The 23,020-nt window shown below is 43.9% G+C and overlaps 1 protein-coding gene across 3 annotated transcripts in view; it reads right to left on the minus strand.

Annotated features, from left to right (window-relative positions):
• The window catches only part of MPP1 (MAGUK p55 scaffold protein 1), a 170,633-nt gene that overhangs the window by 43,474 nt on the left and 104,139 nt on the right, over positions 1–23,020 (minus strand). For all 3 annotated transcript variants that reach the window (XM_086942234.1, XM_086942236.1, XM_086942235.1), the window contains exons 7-9: positions 19,948–20,054; positions 6,122–6,202; positions 5,765–5,845 (exon numbers count right to left, since the gene is read on the minus strand). In XM_086942234.1, the coding sequence (XP_086798360.1) occupies positions 5,765–5,845; positions 6,122–6,202; positions 19,948–20,054 (269 nt within the window). The remainder of the gene's footprint in view (positions 1–5,764; positions 5,846–6,121; positions 6,203–19,947; positions 20,055–23,020) is intronic.

Here is a 23,020-nt window from a genome sequence, read left to right on the forward strand (position 1 = left end):
GACGGGAAAATAGGAAATACCTGAATGAAATTGGTTCTGTGTAGACATGCATAACTTTGCAAATTTTATTTCCCTGATTATGTTGTTAATAGTTTGCGCCATTATGAAATTTGAATTGTAATTAACAGTGATGCAAAATCAAGTTGTTTTTAATTTGCACAAGCACTTTTTTAACACCACTGTATCCCAGAAACTATGTTTTGTACATTTTATGAAATTAACCCACTGTAAGATGGCTGCCAGCATGTTCTGGAGCGAAAAGTGCTCTTTCAATAAATGTCTAGGGGAGGGTGGAGATATAATGGTGTCTTTCACAACACACTGGTTGACACTGACGAAGCCGAGAGGCGAAACGCGTCTGTTGAGAGAGCAGGGGGTCTGCCAATAAATCAATCTTAAAAACACATACTTGAAATGCCGTCTACTTTTGTTTATTCACGGACGTGTTGCAACAATATATATATATATATATATATTCAAACAGAACTGCTCGCAGTTAGGGACACCCACGCAGTGATCAATTTCACCTTCTTTATTTGTGTTGCAGCAAGTCTCGGGAAACGCCTCAGGACAGTGCAATCGTGTGCCATATGCGCCATACGCGTTTCGGAGAGTCATTCATAAGTGGCATGGCATTCTGGGGGAATAATCCAGGGAAAGCGTTCAAAGTGCTGCGAGTGTTCTTAAAGTCTCAGTTCCGCCCCCTTAGGGGCTGGTGAGTTCGCTGTGTATCCTGGGATCAGTAGTCCAGGACAATATTCTTTCCATAGTGGATGCCGCTTTGCCTTCTTCCCTCCCTTACACTTCCATCGGGGCACTGCATCAGCGTAGCTCGATCACCTACTTTCCTTGCGCTTCACAAACAGGTACACTGCTCCATCTCTCGCGCCCCTTTCACTTGGAGCGCATGGATCCGCAGAAGCGGTGGAGTTGTCCCCGTGACCTGAGCGCGGCCACTTAATATTCAAACAGAACTGCTCGCAGTTAGGGACACCCACGCAGTGATCAATTTCACCTTCTTTATTTGTGTTGCAGCAAGCATTTATACTTATTGTGCCCTGTATGGGCATGCCCGATAGTTAATCGATTGTGCCCTAGATCGCATGGAGGAAGAACAACCAAGACTAATAATAACATACTCCAAGGAAAGCTATAAAATCCGCCAAATTCTGTCAAAATACTGGAATGTTCTCAAAAAGGACAGTGAAATAGGCAGTTTAATTGGTGACAGACCTCTGGTAACTTATCGCAAAGCTCCATCAATCCGCGACACACTGGTAAACAGCCACTTCACAAGAACTAAAAGTAAAAACTGGCTTGAAAAAGGACAACTGGGATTCAGCAAGTGCATGACGTGCAAAGCATGTAAGATTGGGAAAAATCTAAAATCAATAACTGATCCCAGGGGAAGAACATTTGTTATAAAAGACAAAATAACATGTGAGTCACAATTTGTTGTATATCAAATACAGTGCTTCTGCGGGAAAAAGTACATCGGCTCAACAATCTGTCCACTCAAGAAACGAATTCTTGAACATACAAGGGCAATTCAAAACAATGATCCAACCTATGCAACAGCTAAACATCTGAACTCACATCCTGGGAAAACTTGGAAGGACATGAAGTATTCAGGAATAGCAGTAATTGGTGAAAATGAAAGAGGGGGTGATCGAATTATTGCTCTGAGGAGGTTGGAATCCAAATTGATAATAAGATTCAGAACCAGGAACCCTTGGGGTCTCAACGCCGATGAGGAACTTTATGTACACTTATAATTCCAGAACCAGAATAACAATGTAAATTTCAGAATCCTTATCTACTGCTGAGCAAGAAATCAGACATCAGCAGTTATTTGTTTGACACAATGATGAACGAACCACATGAATTTAATGTTTGTGACGTTTGATAAGTATAATGTAATTTTCCTTTTTTTTTTTTTTAAATTTCTGTGCTCTGTGAATGCTGTTGATCCAAGCAAGAACCGACACGATGCGACTCGCAGGCACTCAGCCATGACACTTTGCCTTGGACACTCAGTCCTATAATCGTTCTAGTGGTTGTACATAAATGCGCCAACAATGTGAGTCATTTATACCACATTTATAATGTCCACTCGACTAAAGTGCGCGCATTGGCATACACCACATTCAGTTAAAAGCGAATAAATCGTGTCGTTGAACTGCTTGGAACTGGCATGAAACAGCGCACAGTTTGGAGTCACTTTATTCCTCTAAACTACTGGGCCCACAATGCACCCTAATTGCCAAGTGGTGACCACAGGTATAAATACTAGAAAGCAATGAAGGACCAATGTTTGTACCGTGACCAGGGACAGTTTTATGTCCGAAACGCGTAGGTGGTGGGAAACCCACAGAAAATAAACCAAAAAACTTGATAAACGGAGCAGTGTGCGGCGTGTTTCTTTATTGAGACAGTTTTGCTGAAAAATATATATATATATATATATATATATATATATATATATATATATATATATATATATATATATATATATATATATATATATATATATATATATATATATATATATATATTATTTTGATCAGGAGGGAGAGATCCTTGAGAGCCCACAGGGGAAGCTTAACGAAGACATGGTTAGAAGAGTAATTCAAAGTGAAAAGCGCCTTTGTTTGAGAGAGACCCTTGAGCAGGTCACGGCATTAAGAGGTATTCAGAGTGCAGAGGAGCACGGGTCCTCCTCGGGTGAACACTTGCCTCAGGTCGCTAAAGGAGGTAAGAGCAAAAGAAAGAGCGAGCATATCCAAAAATGGGGCAACGCCTTCTAAAAAGATAGGCGGTCCAAGCACCTAGATGAGATTGGGAGGTTTAACCACCTCACAAAGATAAGAGGTCTAATCACCTCACAGAGTCTGGGTGTCCTGCGCAACAAAAAAAATGAAGGTTGTCGGATGCGGCACAGTGGTCTCAGGTGCCCTAAGTGGCATTCAGATTTCTGATGTCGGAGAGGAAGAACCTCTTAATAGGAACCCCAAATATGAGTATGTTCTGGACCTAGATCAAGAAGACCTTGATGAGAACGTTGAGAACGTCTTCTTTATGGAGTCGGATTCCCCCTCTACCTCCAAAGTTACCATTAAAGACCCCTTAGGAGGGCAAATGTCCCCCCCCCGATTGTAATTGTAATGGCATTTGTATAGCGTTTATTACCCCTGACGAGACGTCAAAGCGCTTTTTTGGAGAGTTGCATGCTACTCTGGAACCAAAAAGGATTTGTGGTGAATTAGTATAGTGAAATATAAAAATTAATTTGAGCGGTGGACGTTAGTCTGCTATTGGATTGAAAAGGATAGTGGAGGTATAGAAGAGGGAAGGGTTTGCATTTATATAGTGCTTGCCACCCCTGATTAGGTCTTAAAGTGCTTTTCTTAGAGTAGCACACTACTCCAGAACAGCAGGTTGTAGAAGAGGAGGTGAAAACCTTAAAATTGAAGGAAGCAATCCTTCAGGTACCTTTAGAGAGCAACGTTTTCTGAGTAATTTTTTGTCATTGTAGAGAAGACAAGAGGAGGAGACCTGTGATAAATTTGAGATGCCTGAACAGGTTCCTAACATGCAGACATTTCAAGGTGGAAGGGATCCATTTTTTGAAGGATATGCTGTTAAGCAAAGATTGGTTAGTGAAATTAGATCTGAACACCTATTTCAAAATTCCGATGACCAGAGATTGTCCGGATGAACTTCAGTTCACCTGGCAAGGTCATGTTTATCCGTTCTGCGCGCTTCCCTTTCCAAGACACAGAGATGCAAAGGAATTATACAAGGGGACCACAGGCACAGGTAAAAATTATTCTAAAGTTACAGTAAATGGTGTAGTTAATTTACATATTTGGGTGTTTTGTAGACCGCTGCTAACTTGCGGTGACTTCAGAGCGCTTGATGAGAATGAAACAGTGACCAGTCAGGAGAAATTATTCTGAAGTCCGAAACTTCTCCCATTAGGTGAGGGTTGGCGCCCACAACTGATGGTTGGTGATCTCAGGTACATAGCATCAAGGAAAATACCAAGCAGTGAAACAAGAACAGTGACATGCAGGGTAAGAATTCAAAGCCATGCAAGGAACTGATTTAAATATACTACACAAAAATAATACTCTAAAGCAAAGAGCATCCAAAAACAATTATTCCAACAGACAGAGAGAGAGAGAGAGAGAAAAGTGTAAGGTGCTGGGTAAGCAAATGTAACATTTTAAGATCATATATGCATAATATAATTATTTCAAGATGTGAAAGGGATTATTCGTAGGCAGAGGGTACACAATAGAATAATTCTGAGATGCAGGCTACTAAAAGAAAGTGGGCAAACACAAGGAGATGATGGATGGAGCACTGAAACATTTCAGACACTCACCCCCAGTCACAGCTCTGGGTTGAATCCATCGTCCTTCTTTAGCTCACTTTGCCACCCCAGTTCAGTCACAGCCATGTGCAAATCAGTCTTGACCCTGTACCTCATGAGAATAGTCCTGGGGTGGTGAAGTGAACTAAAGAACAATGATGGATTCTACACAGACCTGTGACTGGGGGTGAGTGTCTGAAAAGTTTCTGCTCTCAGTCCAACATCTCCTTGTGTTTGCTTTGCTTGCCCTAAGTTGGCAGGGATATGCCAAGACATGGGTCCCTTGCTCACTTTGCCACTGGATTCAAGCTAGCCTGGCTGATGAGGGGTGTTAACCTGAAATTGGTCCCAGGATGCTTGTTTCTGATCCAGGGAAGTCCTGGCTTGGCTTTGGACTGTTCCCATGAGGCACAGGTTGAAGACTGATTTGCAAATGGCTGGGTCTGAACTGAGGTGGCGAAGTGAGCTAAAGAACGATGATGTATTCAACCCAGATCTGTAACTAGGGTTGAGTGTCTGAAAAGTTTCAGCACTCCTTCCATCATCTCCTTGTGTTTGCTTCCTTAAAAGAAAGTGCCTGTCCACCGTGAAAAGCGATCATTCGAAAATATCTGACTGGATGTATTTTCCTAAACTGATCCCATTGCATGTCTAATATATTGATGAAATGATGAAAGATCAGGTTTCCTACAGTCCCTTAACTGACTACCCAGAGTCTGATGAATATTACACACACTGGGGTAGAATGTTCTAAATCAAAAATGGAGAAACAGAAAGGCAAACATTGAATGTTGAATAAGGAAGTCTATACTATAGCCTTATAGCCCACCGTACAGGGCTATACCGGCTATTAAAGGCCCTCTCCAACGATAAAGGCCCAAGCCAAAAGTGAGGGCCTTTAACAAGGGAGAGGGACTTTAATAGCCGGTATAGCCCAGCTACGAAGGGCTATAAGGCTATTAGAACATTCTGCCACTAGAGGGCAGAATGTTCTAACAAAAAAAAACAAAGCCTTATGGGAGCGTGAGGGGATTGAAATCCCCTCAGGCTCCCTGAAGCTTTTGTTCACAGCCAGAGCTGTGAACAAAGAAACATTGGAATGTTGGAGCTCCAGGCTTACACCAGCCGTTATAAGCCCGGAGCACTCCATTATTTTCAATGGAGCTCCCAACATTCCAATATTCTAATAGTCATTAATAGCCTTCAGGGGAGCTCTCAATATTGTAAGGTTCAAATGGAAGCAATCCAAGTTAAGGAACTGGTGAAATCAGGCTTGAAGACCCTGAATACAACAGGACCGCTTACCACTTACTCCAAGGAGGGAGAACATAAAAAAGTGAGCTGGAGCGAAAACCATTCACTGTGTCGGAGGGAGCGAGTACTTACGTGGTGCTGGGTAGGAAAACTTGTCTGAGTACTTGCTGAGAAGTGTACTCTTGATGTGGCTCCGGCCAACGCCGCTTGCACCTGTGAAAACAGAAGGGCTCTGTGAGTTAGGTTTACGGAGTCAACATCTCTACATCAAGGCTGGACGTAAGGTGAGAATCGAAGAGCTGCAATGGTGGGGACGAGGTTCCTAACGCTAGATGGAAGGCAAGAATCAGGGTCCTGTGATGGTGGGGTGAGATTCCCAAGGCTAGGTGCAAGGTGAGAATCGGGTCCTGTGATGGTTGGGGTGAGATTCCTCATGAGAAGATCTCAGATCTGACGCTGATTCTGCTCTTGGCGTTGAGGGGGCCTCACCTATTAGTACCAGGGTCTTCCTCTGGAATGCAGGCAGGGGGACCACTTCTTCGTAGGAAACCACGTCCAACTGATCGAAGACTGTAGCAAAGAAAAGGAAAGTTAGAGATATTCAGAAAGTGACCCCAGCTGACATAGGACACATGAAACACTTGCATGCGAGTACGTCAAAACAAATGCTCACCCCCTCAAACAGCACTTTGTAACAACACATACTAGGAAGTGAAATAAGAAGCCGGGAAATGTGTCTACAATGCAAACAACACCCTCCAGGGCCAGTGTAGGATGGATCTGTAGGGTATTACACCCTAAACACATGAGGAAAAGGCATCTGGGTCAGAAATAACCCCAAAGACAAGAGCAATAAAGGGGAGTGAAAGAGAGCAAGAAACAGAATGACTGAGAAATGGCAGAGGTATAAGAAGAAAGAAGAGAGAATGGTCATGAGAAAAAGTGAGAGCAAGTTTGCGTCGGAGAGAATGACAGAGAGGAAGTGAGAGTGTGAGAAAGAAAACTCTAACTATAAAGATGAAGAAAAGAGGATGGAAGGGAGCATGAGAGAGTATGACCAGCTCCTTTAACCCATTGCCTGTCTAACTCTCAAGGCTGCGACCGAAGGGCTCAGCCTGGGCACTCTGGGTCTTACTAAAGACCACATGCGCTACCCTAATTTGAAGCGCCATCCCATGGTTCAATACGCTCAAAAACTAAAGGACAAGTTCTGACTGCTAATTCCTCTTTCTGAACATAACATGTAAGTAGTTTCCAGGAAATAAAAGGGTTTTAGACAAGTTGAAACCAACCTGTGTCCCACAGAATTCCCTTACCAACCTGTAGAAAGCGGCTAGTCAATATTATGATACACTGTGAAAAGAGTCCTGGGGTTCCCTTATGAGTGGACAGGGGCTTGCTATGCAATCCCAAAGTGCTCCATTAGGGGGTAGTGTGGGCGAGCAGCCTTAAGCTTAACACAGAGGAGTGCAAGGTATTTGCTAAATACCCACAATGATTAATAAATGACAACACGATTCAAGGAGATCCACACCAATTTATAAAAATAGCAAATATCTGCATAAAGGTTTAGACATCAGAGAAAAAATATTCAGGTATGTAAAATTTTAAATATAAATTATTTTCAGTTTAAAAAGGGGATACTGCAATTTCTCAGATCTGCAATGTTATCCTACGGAAGGAAGAACAAGTTCTGCAAACAGGTACAGTACATCGACTTACAAGGCCAGTCTCCAGGAGTTAAGGTGAGGGGTGAGCAAGGTTCAAGGCAGAACCAATGGCACGAGGGCAGCCGGGTGCAGGTGCAAATCAGTGTCGGCCAGTGCGTTTCAATGGGGATCAGTCACTGTAAAAAGAGGCTGCAGGCTCTGGCTAGGAAGCCCGTCGGCCCGAATCAGCAATTATGCTCAGGCCTTGTAAGGCTCAGGGATGGGGGACAGCTTTGGTCTGCTTCTCCAAGGCTCAGTGATGACAGGTGCAGGGGGGTCCTTAGGCATCACATTTGTACTTCCTCTGGCAGTCGCGGCTGAGGGGGCCAGCATGCAGAGTCCAGGAGGGGTGAAACCACAATGGACTCGAGCTCTGGAGAACTGGGGGACCTGGTTGGCACCTGTGGCCCACTTCAACTCGGGCTGGAGGGGACGGGTGCAGTGGTGGCTTTGGGTGTTGGGTTTTGGCGGTTATGGAGGCCTCAAAGTCTTCTTTAGAACAGGTCCACTGTTCACAGGAGGTCTTGAGTCCTGTTGGAAGGCTGGCGACCTCCCACGTTTCTGGAGTCACAGCTGCAGGACAAGTCGACTTTGGTGCAGCTTTAGAGCAGCAGCTTCTTTGAAGCTCACCAGCCCAAGGGGGCTAATCAGCAGGTCATCGTGGGGGAGGGGGTGTTACACCCTCTTCACGGACAAGCTTTTGATCTGGGTCTCCTGAGAGAAGAGGCTTTTACCCTACGAGGTCAGAACAGCGTCTCATGTGGTGGAAATCAGTCAGCAAGCATACCCGAGGCTGGTAGATTTTCAGGGAGCACTTTTAATGTGCCCTCTGGAATCATGTATTGGTAAATCCAACAGTGGCATCAGTGTGGGTTCACCAATACCAGATGTTTGATCCCAAACATCCCTACCTTCAGTGATCCCATCATGTAGTTGGGAACTCGTTTTCACCAGTGTCCACTTGCACCGGCAGTAATAAGACTGACCAGCACAGAGGGAGATCTCCTGCACATGTACTATTCAGCACCCTGACCAGGGGCTGCTAAGCCTGCCGTAGGGGGGACTTAGAAATATGACATGCAGTGATAGGGGACATGGCACAAAGGAATGTGTGACAGTTTGTGTTTTCACTTTTGTCTGCACCAAGACACACAGCCTGCAATGGCACTCCTGCATGTGCTTGGTGAAGGGTCCCTAAGGGTGGCACAATTTGTGCTGTGGCCCTAGGGGGCCCTCTTTAGTCCCTCAGGCCTAAGTAACAGAGTACCATTTACTAGGGACTTACAGAGGGTGCTAAAGGTATTGCCACTTGGAGGAAACAATTGAACATTTTAAAGGGAAAGAACACAGGTACTGGGGACCTGCTTAGCAAGAACCCAATATACTTCAGTCAAAGGTGCATCAAATACTAGGCAAAAAGGGGTTTGGGGGCTACAACAAAAAAAAACAATATCCTACATAGCGTCTGTCGAGAGACTGGCTCTGTGTATCTTTGGCTTGAGTTTGGGTGAGGCAGTTCAGGAATGACTGGGTGCAGAGACAAGCGGCGAGGATAAGGTACTTAAATGAGAACTGGTGCAAACACAGGAGGGATGAGGTACTTAAATGAGAACTGGTGCAGAGACAGGAGGTGAGTATGAGGTACTTAAATGAGAACTGGTGTGGAGACAGGAGGAGAGGATGAGGTACTTAAATGAGAACTGGTGTGGAGACAGGAGGAGAGGATGAGTTACTTAAATGAGAACTGGTGTGGAGACAGGAAGAGAGGATGAGGTACTTAAATGAGAACTGGTGTAGAGACAGGAGGTGAGGATGAGGTACTTAAATGAGAACTGGTGCAGAGACAGTAGGTGAGTATGAGGTACTTAATTGAGAACTGGTACAGAGACAGGCAGTGAGGTTAAGGTACTTAAATGAGAACTGGTGCAGAGACAGGAGGTGAGTATGAGGTACTTAAATGAGAACTGGTGCAGAGACAGGAGGTGAGGATGAGGTACTTAAATGGGAACTGGTGCAGAGACAGAAGGTGAGTATGGGGTACTTAAATGAGAACTGGTACAGCGACAGGCAGTGAGAATGAGGTACTTAAATGAGAACAGGTGCAAAGACAGGAGGTGAGTATGAGGTACTTAAATGAGAACTGGTGTAGAGACAGGAAGAGAGGATGAGGTACTTAAATGAGAACTGGTGCAGAGACAGGAGGTGAGTATGAGGTACTTAAATGAGAACTGGTGCAGAGACAGGAGGTGAGTATGAGGTACTTAAATGAGAACTGGTGTAGAGACAGGAGGAGAGGATGAGGTACTTAAATGAGAACTGGTGCAGAGACAGGAGGTGAGTATGAGGTACTTAAATGAGAACTGGTGTGGAGACAGGAGGAGAGGATGAGGTACTTAAATGAGAACTGGTGTGGAGACAGGAGGAGAGGATGAGTTACTTAAATGAGAACTCGTGTGGAGACAGGAGGTGAGGATGAGGTACTTAAATGAGAACTGGTGTAGAGACAGGAGGTGAGGATGAGGTACTTAAATGAGAACTGGTGCAGAGACAGTAGGTGAGTATGAGGTACTTAAATGAGAACTGGTACAGAGACAGGCAGTGAGGTTAAGGTACTTAAATGAGAACTGGTACAGAGACAGGCAGTGAGGTTAAGGTACTTAAATGAGAACTGGTGCAGAGACAGGAGGTGAGTATGAGGTACTTAAATGAGAACTGGTGCAGAGACAGGAGGTGAGGATGAGGTACTTAAATGGGAACTGGTGCAGAGACAGAAGGTGAGTATGGGGTACTTAAATGAGAACTGGTACAGCGACAGGCAGTGAGGATGAGGTACTTAAATGAGAACAGGTGCAAAGACAGGAGGTGAGTATGAGGTACTTAAATGAGAACTGGTGTAGAGACAGGAGGAGAGGATGAGGTACTTAAATGAGAACTGGTGCAGAGACAGGAGGTGAGTATGAGGTACTTAAATGAGAACTGGTGCAGAGACAGGAGGTGAGGATGAGGTACTTAAATGAGAACTGGTGCAGAGACAGGAGGTGAGTATGAGGTACTTAAATGAGAACTGGTGTAGAGACAGGAGGAGAGGATGAGGTACTTAAATGAGAACTGGTGCAGAGACAGGAGGTGAGTATGAGGTACTTAAATGAGAACTGGTGCAGAGACAGGAGGTGAGTATGAGGTACTTAAATGAGAACTGGTGTAGAGACAGGAGGAGAGGATGAGGTACTTAAATGAGAACTGGTGCAGAGACAGGAGGTGAGTATGGGGTACTTAAATGAGAACTGGTGTGGAGACAGGAGGAGAGGATGAGGTACCTTAATGAGAACTGGTGTAGAGACAGGAGGTGAGGATGAGGTACTTAAATGGGAACTGGTGCAGAGACAGAAGGTGAGTATGGGGTACTTAAATGAGAACTGGTACAGCGACAGGCAGTGAGGATGAGGTACTTAAATGAGAACAGGTGCAAAGACAGGAGGTGAGTATGAGGTACTTAAATGAGAACTGGTGTAGAGACAGGAGGAGAGGATGAGGTACTTAAATGAGAACTGGTGCAGAGACAGGAGGTGAGTATGAGGTACTTAAATGAGAACTGGTGCAGAGACAGGAGGTGAGGATGAGGTACTTAAATGAGAACTGGTGCAGAGACAGGAGGTGAGTATGAGGTACTTAAATGAGAACTGGTGTAGAGACAGGAGGAGAGGATGAGGTACTTAAATGAGAACTGGTGCAGAGACAGGAGGTGAGTATGAGGTACTTAAATGAGAACTGGTGCAGAGACAGGAGGTGAGTATGAGGTACTTAAATGAGAACTGGTGTAGAGACAGGAGGAGAGGATGAGGTACTTAAATGAGAACTGGTGCAGAGACAGGAGGTGAGTATGGGGTACTTAAATGAGAACTGGTGTGGAGACAGGAGGAGAGGATGAGGTACCTTAATGAGAACTGGTGTAGAGACAGGAGGAGAGGATGAGGTACTTAAATGAGAACTGGTGCAGAGACAGGAGGTGAGTATGGGGTACTTAAATGAGAACTGGTGTAGATACAGGAGGAGATGATGAGGTACTTAAATGAGAACTGGTGTAGAGACAGGAGGTGAGGATGAGGTACTTAAATGAGAACTGGTGCAGAGACAGTAGGTGAGTATGAGGTACTTAATTGAGAACTGGTACAGAGACAGGCAGTGAGGTTAAGGTACTTAAATGAGAACTGGTGCAGAGACAGGAGGTGAGTATGAGGTACTTAAATGAGAACTGGTGCAGAGACAGGAGGTGAGGATGAGGTACTTAAATGGGAACTGGTGCAGAGACAGAAGGTGAGTATGGGGTACTTAAATGAGAACTGGTACAGCGACAGGCAGTGAGAATGAGGTACTTAAATGAGAACAGGTGCAAAGACAGGAGGTGAGTATGAGGTACTTAAATGAGAACTGGTGTAGAGACAGGAAGAGAGGATGAGGTACTTAAATGAGAACTGGTGCAGAGACAGGAGGTGAGTATGAGGTACTTAAATGAGAACTGGTGCAGAGACAGGAGGTGAGTATGAGGTACTTAAATGAGAACTGGTGTAGAGACAGGAGGAGAGGATGAGGTACTTAAATGAGAACTGGTGCAGAGACAGGAGGTGAGTATGAGGTACTTAAATGAGAACTGGTGTGGAGACAGGAGGAGAGGATGAGGTACTTAAATGAGAACTGGTGTGGAGACAGGAGGAGAGGATGAGTTACTTAAATGAGAACTCGTGTGGAGACAGGAGGTGAGGATGAGGTACTTAAATGAGAACTGGTGTAGAGACAGGAGGTGAGGATGAGGTACTTAAATGAGAACTGGTGCAGAGACAGTAGGTGAGTATGAGGTACTTAAATGAGAACTGGTACAGAGACAGGCAGTGAGGTTAAGGTACTTAAATGAGAACTGGTACAGAGACAGGCAGTGAGGTTAAGGTACTTAAATGAGAACTGGTGCAGAGACAGGAGGTGAGTATGAGGTACTTAAATGAGAACTGGTGCAGAGACAGGAGGTGAGGATGAGGTACTTAAATGGGAACTGGTGCAGAGACAGAAGGTGAGTATGGGGTACTTAAATGAGAACTGGTACAGCGACAGGCAGTGAGGATGAGGTACTTAAATGAGAACAGGTGCAAAGACAGGAGGTGAGTATGAGGTACTTAAATGAGAACTGGTGTAGAGACAGGAGGAGAGGATGAGGTACTTAAATGAGAACTGGTGCAGAGACAGGAGGTGAGTATGAGGTACTTAAATGAGAACTGGTGCAGAGACAGGAGGTGAGGATGAGGTACTTAAATGAGAACTGGTGCAGAGACAGGAGGTGAGTATGAGGTACTTAAATGAGAACTGGTGTAGAGACAGGAGGAGAGGATGAGGTACTTAAATGAGAACTGGTGCAGAGACAGGAGGTGAGTATGAGGTACTTAAATGAGAACTGGTGCAGAGACAGGAGGTGAGTATGAGGTACTTAAATGAGAACTGGTGTAGAGACAGGAGGAGAGGATGAGGTACTTAAATGAGAACTGGTGCAGAGACAGGAGGTGAGTATGGGGTACTTAAATGAGAACTGGTGTGGAGACAGGAGGAGAGGATGAGGTACCTTAATGAGAACTGGTGTAGAGACAGGAGGAGAGGATGAGGTACTTAAATGAGAACTGGTGCAGAGACAGGAGGTGAGTATGGGGTACTTAAATGAGAACTGGTGTAGATACAGGAGGAGATGATGAGGTACTTAAATGAGAACTGGTGCAGAGACAGGAGGAGAGGATGAGGTGCTTAAATGAGAACTAGTGCAGAGACAGGAGGTGAGTATGGGGTACTTAAATGAGAACTGGTGTGGAGACAGGAGGTGAGTATGAGGTACTTAAATGAGAACTGGTGTAGAGACAGGAGGAGAGGATGAGGTACTTAAATGAGAACTGGTGCAGAGACAGGAGGTGAGTATGAGGTACTTAAATGAGAACTGGTGTGGAGACAGGAGGAGAGGATGAGGTACTTAAATGAGAACTGGTGTAGAGACAGGAGGTGAGGATGAGGTACTTAAATGAGAACTGGTGTGGAGACAGGAGGAGAGGATGATGTACTTAAATGAAAACTGGTGTGGAGACAGGAGGAGAGGATGAGGTACTTAAATGAGAACTGGTGCAGAGACAGGAGGTGAGTATGAGGTACTTAAATGAGAACTGGTGTGGCGACAGGAGGAGAGGATGAGGTACTTAAATGAGAACTGGTGTAGAGACAGGAGGTGAGGATGAGGTACTTAAATGAGAACTGGTGCAGAGACAGGAGGTGAGTATGAGGTACTTAAATGAGAACTGGTACAGAGACAGGCAGTGAGGTTAAGGTACTTAAATGAGAACTGGTGCAGAGACAGGAGGTGAGTATGAGGTACTTAAATGAGAACTGGTGCAGAGACAGGAGGTGAGGATGAGTTTCTTAAATGGGAACTGGTGCAGAGACAGAAGGTGAGAATGGGGTACTTAAATGAGAACTGGTGCAGAGACAGGAGGTGAGGATGAGGTACTTAAATGAGAACAGGTGCAAAGACAGGAGGTGAGTATGAGGTACTTAAATGAGAACTGGTGCAGAGACAGGAGGTGAGTATGAGGTACTTAAATGAGAACTGGTGCAGAGACAGGAGGTGAGGATGAGGTACTTAAATGAGAACTGGTGCAGAGACAGGAGGTGAGGATGAGGTACTTAAATGAGAACTGGTGCAGAGACAGGAGGTGAGGGTGAGGTACTTAAATGGGAACTGGGGCAGAGACAGGAGGTGAGTATGAGGTACTTAAATGAGAACTGGTGCAGAGACAGGAGGTGAGGATGAGGTACTTAAATGAGAACAGGTGCAAAGACAGGAGGTGAGTATGAGGTACTTAAATGAGAACTGGTGCAGAGACAGGCAGTGAGGTTGAGGTACTTAAATGAGAACTTGTGCAGAGACAGGAGGTGAGTATGAGGTACTTAAATGAGAACTGGTGCAGAGACAGGAGGTGAGGATGAGGTACTTAAATGAGAACTGGTGCAGAGACAGGAGGTGAGGTTGAGGTACTTAAATGAGAACTGGTGCAGAGACAGGCAGTGAGGTTGAGGTACTTAAATGAGAACTGGTGCAGAGACAGGAGGTGAGTATGAGGTACTTAAATGCGAACTGGTGTAGAGACAGGAGGTGAGTATGAGGTACTTAAATGAGAACAGGTGCAAAGACAGGAGGTGATTATGAGGTACTTAAATGAGAACTGGTGCAGAGACAGGAGGTGAGGATGAGGTATTAAAATGAGAACTGGTGCAGAGACAGGAGGTGAGGGTGAGGTACTTAAGTGGGAACTGGGGCAGAGACAGGAGGTGAGTATGAGGTACTTAAATGAGAACTGGTGCAGAGACAGGAGGTGAGGATGAGGTACTTAAATGAGAACTGGTGCAGAGACAGGAGGTGAGGTTGAGGTACTTAAATGAGAACTGGTGCAGAGACAGGCAGTGAGGTTGAGGTACTTAAATGAGAACTGGTGCAGAGACAGGAGGTGAGTATGAGGTACTTAAATGCGAACTGGTGCAGAGACAGGAGGTGAGTATGAGGTACTTAAATGAGAACTGGTGCAGAGACAGGAGGTGAGGTTTAGGTACTTAAATGGGAACTGGGGCAGAGACAGGAGGTGAGTATGAGGTTCTTAAATGAGAACTGGTGCAGAGACAGGAGGTGAGGATGAGGTACTTAAATGAGAACTGGTGCAGAGACAGGAGGTGAGGTTGAGGTACTTAAATGAGAACTGGTGCAGAGACAGGCAGTGAGGTTGAGGTACTTAAATGAGAACTGGTGCAGAGAGAGGAGGTGAGTATGAGGTACTTAAATGCGAACTGGTGCAGAGACAGGAGGTGAGTATGAGGTACTTAAATGCGAACTGGTGCAGAGACAGGAGGTGAGGTTATGGTACTTAAATGGGAACTGGGGCAGAGACAGGAGGCGAGGGTGAGGTACTTAAATGGGAACTGGGGCAGAGACAGGAGGTGAGGATGAGGTACTTAAATGAGAACTGGTGCAGAGACAGGAGGTGAGGATGAGGTACTTAAATGCGAACTGGTGCAGAGACAGGAGGTGAGTATGAGGTACTTAAATGAGAACTGGTGCAGAGACAGGAGGTGAGGTTTAGGTACTTAAATGGGAACTGGGGCAGAGACAGGAGGTGAGTATGAGGTACTTAAATGAGAACTGGTGCAGAGACAGGAGGTGAGGATGAGGTACTTAAATGAGAACTGGTGCAGAGACAGGAGGTGAGGTTGAGGTACTTAAATGAGAACTGGTGCAGAGACAGGCAGTGAGGTTGAGGTACTTAAATGAGAACTGGTGCAGAGACAGGAGGTGAGTATGAGGTACTTAAATGCGAACTGGTGCAGAGACAGGAGGTGAGTATGAGGTACTTAAATGAGAACTGGTGCAGAGACAGGAGGTGAGGTTTAGGTACTTAAATGGGAACTGGGGCAGAGACAGGAGGTGAGTATGAGGTACTTAAATGAGAACTGGTGCAGAGACAGGAGGTGAGGATGAGGTACTTAAATGAGAACTGGTGCAGAGACAGGAGGTGAGGTTGAGGTACTTAAATGAGAACTGGTGCAGAGACAGGCAGTGAGGTTGAGGTACTTAAATGAGAACTGGTGCAGAGAGAGGAGGTGAGTATGAGGTACTTAAATGCGAACTGGTGCAGAGACAGGAGGTGAGTATGAGGTACTTAAATGCGAACTGGTGCAGAGACAGGAGGTGAGGTTATGGTACTTAAATGGGAACTGGGGCAGAGACAGGAGGCGAGGGTGAGGTACTTAAATGGGAACTGGGGCAGAGACAGGAGGTGAGGATGAGGTACTTAAATGAGAACTGGTGCAGAGACAGGAGGTGAGGATGAGGTACTTAAATGAGAACTGGTGCAGAGGCAGGAGGTGAGTATGAGGTACTTAAATGAGAACTGGTGCAGAGACAGGAGGTGAGGATGAGGTACTTAAATGAGAACTGGTGCAGAGACAGGAGGTGAGGATGAGGTACTTAAATGAGAACTAGTGCAGAGACAGGAGGTGAGGATGAGGTACTTAAATGGGAACTGGGGCAGAGACAGGAGGCGAGGGTGAGGCACTTAAATGGGAACTAGGGCAGAGAAAGGAGGTGAGGATGAGGTACTTAAATGAGAACTGGCGCAGAGACAGGAGGCGAGGGTGAGGTACTTAAATGGGAACTGGGGCAGAGACAGGAGGCGTGGGTGAGGTACTTAAATGGGAACTGGTGCAGGTGAGGTTGAGGTACTTAAATGAGAACTGGTACAGAAACAAGAGGTGAGGATGAGATACTTAAATTAGAACGGACGTTGAGACAGGAGGTGAGGATGAGGTAATTGAGGTAAGAATTGCCAGAAGGACAAAAGGTAAGGATTTAGTGAGTGAGATACGACTGGACCCAGGATACAGGGTTCACTGACAAAATACTGGAACCACAAACATCGTGGGACATAAATATTGTGTCAAAAAATATCAAGCACAAAAATATAATTATTCTATACTTATAATAATTAAATAATTTATTTTTAATTAACTTCACACCCTTTACCCCAACAAACACAACAAGCACCTCATGTATAACTTCACTTTCCTAATTACACAATTTACATAATGAATTATCAATTAAATAATTATTAACAATTAACATTAATTAATATAATTAATTTCCTTCACACATTTTACCGCTACAAAAACCGCAACATACGCCAGAAATATGAATTAAAAACAATTAATTACACAATTCACTTAATTAATAATTAAATAATTAATAACAATCAAAAATGTATTATTAAAACATAAGGATTGCATTACTTTCCACCCTATACTCCAACACACCCCACAACTAAAAGTTAACATAATTTAAAACATGTATTACACAATTAACATAATTATGAATTAAATAATGAATACATAATTAGTAATTATAATTAATTCACTTCCCACCATTTAGCCCTATAAACCGCACAACCCACTACGGCACTAAAATACAAATAAACTATTAAATTAAATTTTAAAACGACTAACAATTAACAAACTGTACTGAAAAACATTAACAATAATTATACAAACAATTTATAGCACATACAATTAAAATATATACTAAAATACATACAATTAATTTAAAAACAATATTATTAACCACAATATTTTTAAAACATTATTAACAAGATAGGTATTCTTAACATAGATACTGTTAACAGAACAATAATCAGTAGTGAGGGTTTCAGTTATCGCACATCGAGTAAACCTGTACAAGTTCACTGTGGGTGGATATTGTGAACACAAATCAAACATTATTCTAGTGGTGCTATAATGGTTTTAAACACTCTAGTAGAAAAGGTGGGTTTGACCAACTGGATGAGATCCAGTGAGTCAGTTTCAGTTTCAGTTTAGAAATACGTTTATTTAGACCATGGATCTTTAAACAGCATAAAAACATTTTACAATAAATATTTTAAAGCATACAATACAAATCTTAATGACACCTTGAAGGGGCAATTCCTGCCTCACTCCAGCAGCTTACAACATTTCCCATGTATAATAGCACCCATAATATTCTCAATGATAAAAAAAATCTGTCTAAAAATATATCTTAAAACTAATGCTACAACCTAAAAAGTTATTTGGATCAATGACCGTCTTTACTTCCGGACTAATTCTTATCCAATCCTTTCTGTTTCCAGCAAGGACCTTTTTATCGCCTTCATATATTTTGCAATAGCGATTGCTATATCGAGGTTTGGCATGTCAGTAAGAACTTCAATCGCTAACAGGTGCTCGGTTACACAGTATTTTAAAAAGATGGGTCGTAACAACAATTTCCGGTGAAACAAGATTTTTTGACAGTCCAATATAATATGTAAATTGTCACACTTTGTGCTCAGTCCACAGTAGCATTTGCCATCAGATTGTACCATTACTGATTTTCTACTTACATGTGATACACAGTGATTAGAATCACATAGTGTGACAAACCAAAACACTCAGCGAGGTATTGTATCACAAAGTACACTGTCTACACGGTAAGGACCAGTAGGGAACACGGTTCGTGTTTACTGTAGAGTGTAGGCAAACGGATAGTCTTCTGATACTGATGATACCCAAGCCTGTTCATCCATGAAGAATATTAATTTGTGTATCATCTGTCTCAGAAGACTGTTTGTCTTCACTCTACAATGACAAGAACAGTGCTCCATAGATATTTTTAACATCGATATTACTTACCTTAAAATCGATATTCTAGTCACGATATATTTGCATGCGATATTTGTGCTTCACGATATTTGAAACTCGATATTTCTGCTCCTCAATCATTTTTGCGATAATTTATCTGAATGCTGTGACACAGGTTAGAATGATGCACTTGAGGTAAAGCTCAAGGACTGAGGCAATGCCTCATTGACAGGAGGTGAGGATAAAGTTCTTGAGATAGGAAATAAAAGAGTCAGTGTCACAGAGACAGGTGACGCTGAAGCACTTGATGCAAGACTAGAAGGAGGCAGTTCCACAAGGACAGTAAGTGAGCATGAGGTGCTTGGGGTAGGAGTTGATGCAGAGAAGCGACTAGCGGACAAAGTGCTTGAGATAAGACACGAGGAAGGAGGTAGTGCAGCATTGACAGGAGGTGAGCATGCATTGCTTGGAGGAAGAGCTGCAACAGAGACAGGAGGTGAGGATGAAGTGATTGAGGTATAGTTTGAGGGTGTAGGCTGTACTACACAGACAGGAGGTGAGGATGAAGTGATTGAGGTATGGTTTGAGGGTGTAGGCTGTACTGCACAGACAGGAGGTGAGGATGAAGTGATTGAGGTATGGTTTGAGGGTGTAGGCTGTACTGCACAGGCAAGAGGTGAGGATGAAGTGATTGAGGTATGGTTTGAGGGTGTAGGCTGTACTACACAGACATGAGGTGAGGATGAAGTGATTGATGTTTTTTTGAGGGTGTAGGCTGTACTACACAGACAGGAGGTGAGGATGAAGTGATTGAGGTATGTTTTGAGGGTGTAGGCTGTTCTACACAGACAGGTGATGAGGATGACGTGATTGAGGCATGGTTTGAGAGTGTAGGCTGTACTACACAGACAGGAGGTGAGGATGAAGTGATTGAGGTATGTTTTGAGGGTGTAGGCTGTTCTACACAGACAGGAGGTGAGGATGAAGTGATTGAGGTATGTTTTGAGGGTGTAGGCTGTACTACACAGACAGGAGGTGAGGATGAAGTGATTGAGGTATGGTTTGAGGGTGTAGGCTGTTCTACACAGACAGGAGGTGAGGATGAAGTGATTGAGGCATGGTTTGAAGGTGTAGGCTGTACTACACAGACAGGTGATGAGGATGAAGGGATTGATGTATGGTTTGAGGGTGTAGGCTGTACTACACAGACAGGAGATGAGGATGAAGTGATTGAGGTATGGTTTGAGGGTGTAGGCTGTACTGCACAGGCAAGAGGTGAGGATGAAGTGATTGAGGTATGGTTTGAGGGTGTAGCGGTAATACAGAGACAAGCAATAAGGATAACGCGTTTGAGGTACTTGTCGCAGAGAGAGAGAAGGTGCGCCTTACTTGAGCTGTGCTTCGCCAGATATTTATCCTTGCATTTCTTCTTCTTCCCGAAGGGGCTGCATGTCTGTCCTTGGGTGGGGTCAGCTTGGCTCATACTCGCCACTCGCCTGAAGAAAAAAAACAGATAGGAGAAGTGTGAGGCTTCGAGGCACTGTGCCCCAATGCATTGGTGAGTAACCACCCGTTCAAGCCCTCACTATGCAGCAGTACTCGAGGCAGCCACCCTGAGCATCCCTGCTGTATGACAGATTCACTCTCCTATCAGCCCTCCGACCCACAAGTTGAGAAGGCAAAGCAGGGGCACAGCTGCCCGCCCACAATGTACAGCCTGGACTCTATCCTAGACTCATGTCCCTCTCACATCACCACCAATGAGTCACCTCTCTTTCTCACCTGCTTTACCATCTACTTTTGATGCACAATCACCACTACTCGAACTGCAGTCACTCTGCTCTGTTTGCTGCTCCTCTTCAGAGAAGAGGTGTGGTGCAGTGGCCAGGGTGCCTGACTCCGGACTACGGGGTTCACGGTTCAGTCCCCAGTGTCGGTGGCAGGTTAGCCCAGCACCATGTGACTCTGGGCAATAGCTCGCTTAATATTCCTGAGGGCCCCCAGTGCCGGGACAGCTCTCCGGAGGTAGCTGTGTGCTTTACAAAGGACGGTTTTTCATGCCACCCGCCAATCCTTTCTTTGCCACCTGCTATCTCAGCTAAGGTTGTAACCAAACCTAATCATTAACACCAATTAACCTTAAAATAAAGTCTAACTTTACTACTCGTAAATGCCCTTTGTGAATATCAATAGTCGTAAAGTTAGACTTTTATCTCAGTTTACCTTTTTGAATTGGTCCCAGTGTTTTTCCAGTGTTTATGGAATGCTTTGCTTTTATTACTGCCTGCTTTCTGCACTGATAGAGCATGGTATATAGACAGTGTACATACAATATATATGAGGTCCAAATATGTTTTTACAAATCAAACTTATTGTAGTACACCATACAATACTTCTTCAGTGAGTCTTTGGTCATGCGTGCTCATTCTTTCTTTCCTATGTAAACCTTTATCTGTGAAAAGGCCCTCTCGGCATTGGCACTTGAGACGGGCAACTCCAAAACAGCCAGTACACAATATGCTAACTCTGGCACCTTGCATAGCTTTCCATGATAATACTGGAGCACCTGAAAATTGTGATTCTCTGGGAAAGGTTCTACAACATATGCATTGAACTGGGCGCATATGCCCTCAGAGTTATTGAAGCGGTCAAAAATGAAGCAGCACTTTTGAAAACCCTGAGAACATTTCCCTTAATGGAAGGGATCTAGAACTTGTGCAGAGTACCACAGAGAGGCTTCATTGAAGGAACATGTCTATGCATCACTGCAAACCAAGTTCCTGAATTGCTCCTCAACTTTCCTTTGCTTACCAAGGGGCAAGCACGCTAACATAGAATATGTTGCAATGCCAAAGTCACTAAAGGTGTAGCCCACCCTACTCTGAAGGAGATGTTTCACATACACACCAATTATTTGGAACACTTGGTAGACACAGGTGTTTTCAGACTCTAGTTTTTTATGTACACTACAGTAGTCTTGTTTCCCTGTAAAAATCTAAGAATGCAGTAGAGTGTAAAAGAATGTCACATCACTATCGATATGTGACCGAAGATCCTCACATTTCTTGCTTTTGGCATCATCACTAAGCAAAAATCCTGTAAAAGGCTGCTATATGGATAACATAGCATTCACCGCCTCTAAGACTGAGAACCACCAGCTAAGTGACACAGTTGGGATGTCTCTTTTTTTTCCTTTAATGCCACACAAAGCACAAAATGAGAAATATTTGCATTTTAGTTACCACGCATAACAAAACAGTGCACCTCAATGGACTAAAACGTCAATAGCATTCTTGTTTAACTCTGAAGATTGTAAAGATGCTTTCAGCATACCATCTACAAAGTGTAAAGGATCTCTTACAGGGAAGCACTTCCCCTCAAGTATCGATTTTGACAGGTCATCACACTTTTCTTTCATATACGTAGCTGAATCACTGCAAGTTCACACTATATAACTCCAATCTTTGTTGAACTTGGTAAGAACTTTATGCAGCAGCATTCCATGTGACACTGCGTTCCATGTTTTCCAAAAGGGTGGGGTCATGTTTTCACCAGTATCCCAGCTGCTTTGTGACTGCACTCTTTTCACATGTACCTGTCACTACACCTTGCATTGAATGTTTAAAGCCTGGGGTGTTTGGCAATTCACCTTCTATCACTACTGACTCACTAGAAAAGGGAGCTGATGTGTCAAGGATTTTGTACCCATTATCTGTGGGTAAATATGATGGTACATATTGGGAAATATTCTTATGAAACCAGACATTTTACCTATCGGTGAAAGAACCAAACTTATCCAAAAAATCAAATATATTTTGATATTTCCTGATTCTCTACAGTTTATAAAATAATTAAATATGCTTCTAAACCCTGCATCTTTAGACCAAAGACCACAAAACTGAGAAACGTTAAAGGAAGACGAAGAAAAATGCTACTTACCCAGTTTACTCTCCTTTTCCTTTCTTTGAATGACAATTAGTTTGTGGTTGAGCATGTGTTATTTCAGAGTCTATATGTTTATACTGGTGAGGGCTATTTCCCTTTCGGTGGGGTTTTATCAGTTATGATAGGTTTAAACCTAAAAGAGGACAGCCTACATATAATCCATGTAACAGCACAATGGTTGAATTGTTCATATTCTTTACCATTCTTGTGATGCTGATTACTTTGTTTTGTTTCCTTGCATTGATAATTGCAGCGCATGTATTTTACACAGGAATCCTATTGCTCCAATAAATGTTTGAAATGCCAATTCAAGTATTTCTTGTGTCTCCCTTTGGGCATGCATCAGTTTCCAAATGAAAGGGCTTAGAGCGGTTTCCCAATTTCCTTGGAGAGTCAGGGGAGTCATGAACATACCACCTGTTACCTGGCTAGGTTAAGGGTACCCGTGGTGCACTGTGAGCTAGCCAGGACTAAGGCCAACAGATACGGATGGTGTGCGTGGACTCAGTCTTGCACA

Source organism: Lissotriton vulgaris, chromosome 10 (assembly GCF_964263255.1).
Source record: "Lissotriton vulgaris chromosome 10, aLisVul1.2, whole genome shotgun sequence".
In the NCBI taxonomy this organism is placed as follows: domain Eukaryota; kingdom Metazoa; phylum Chordata; class Amphibia; order Caudata; family Salamandridae; genus Lissotriton; species Lissotriton vulgaris.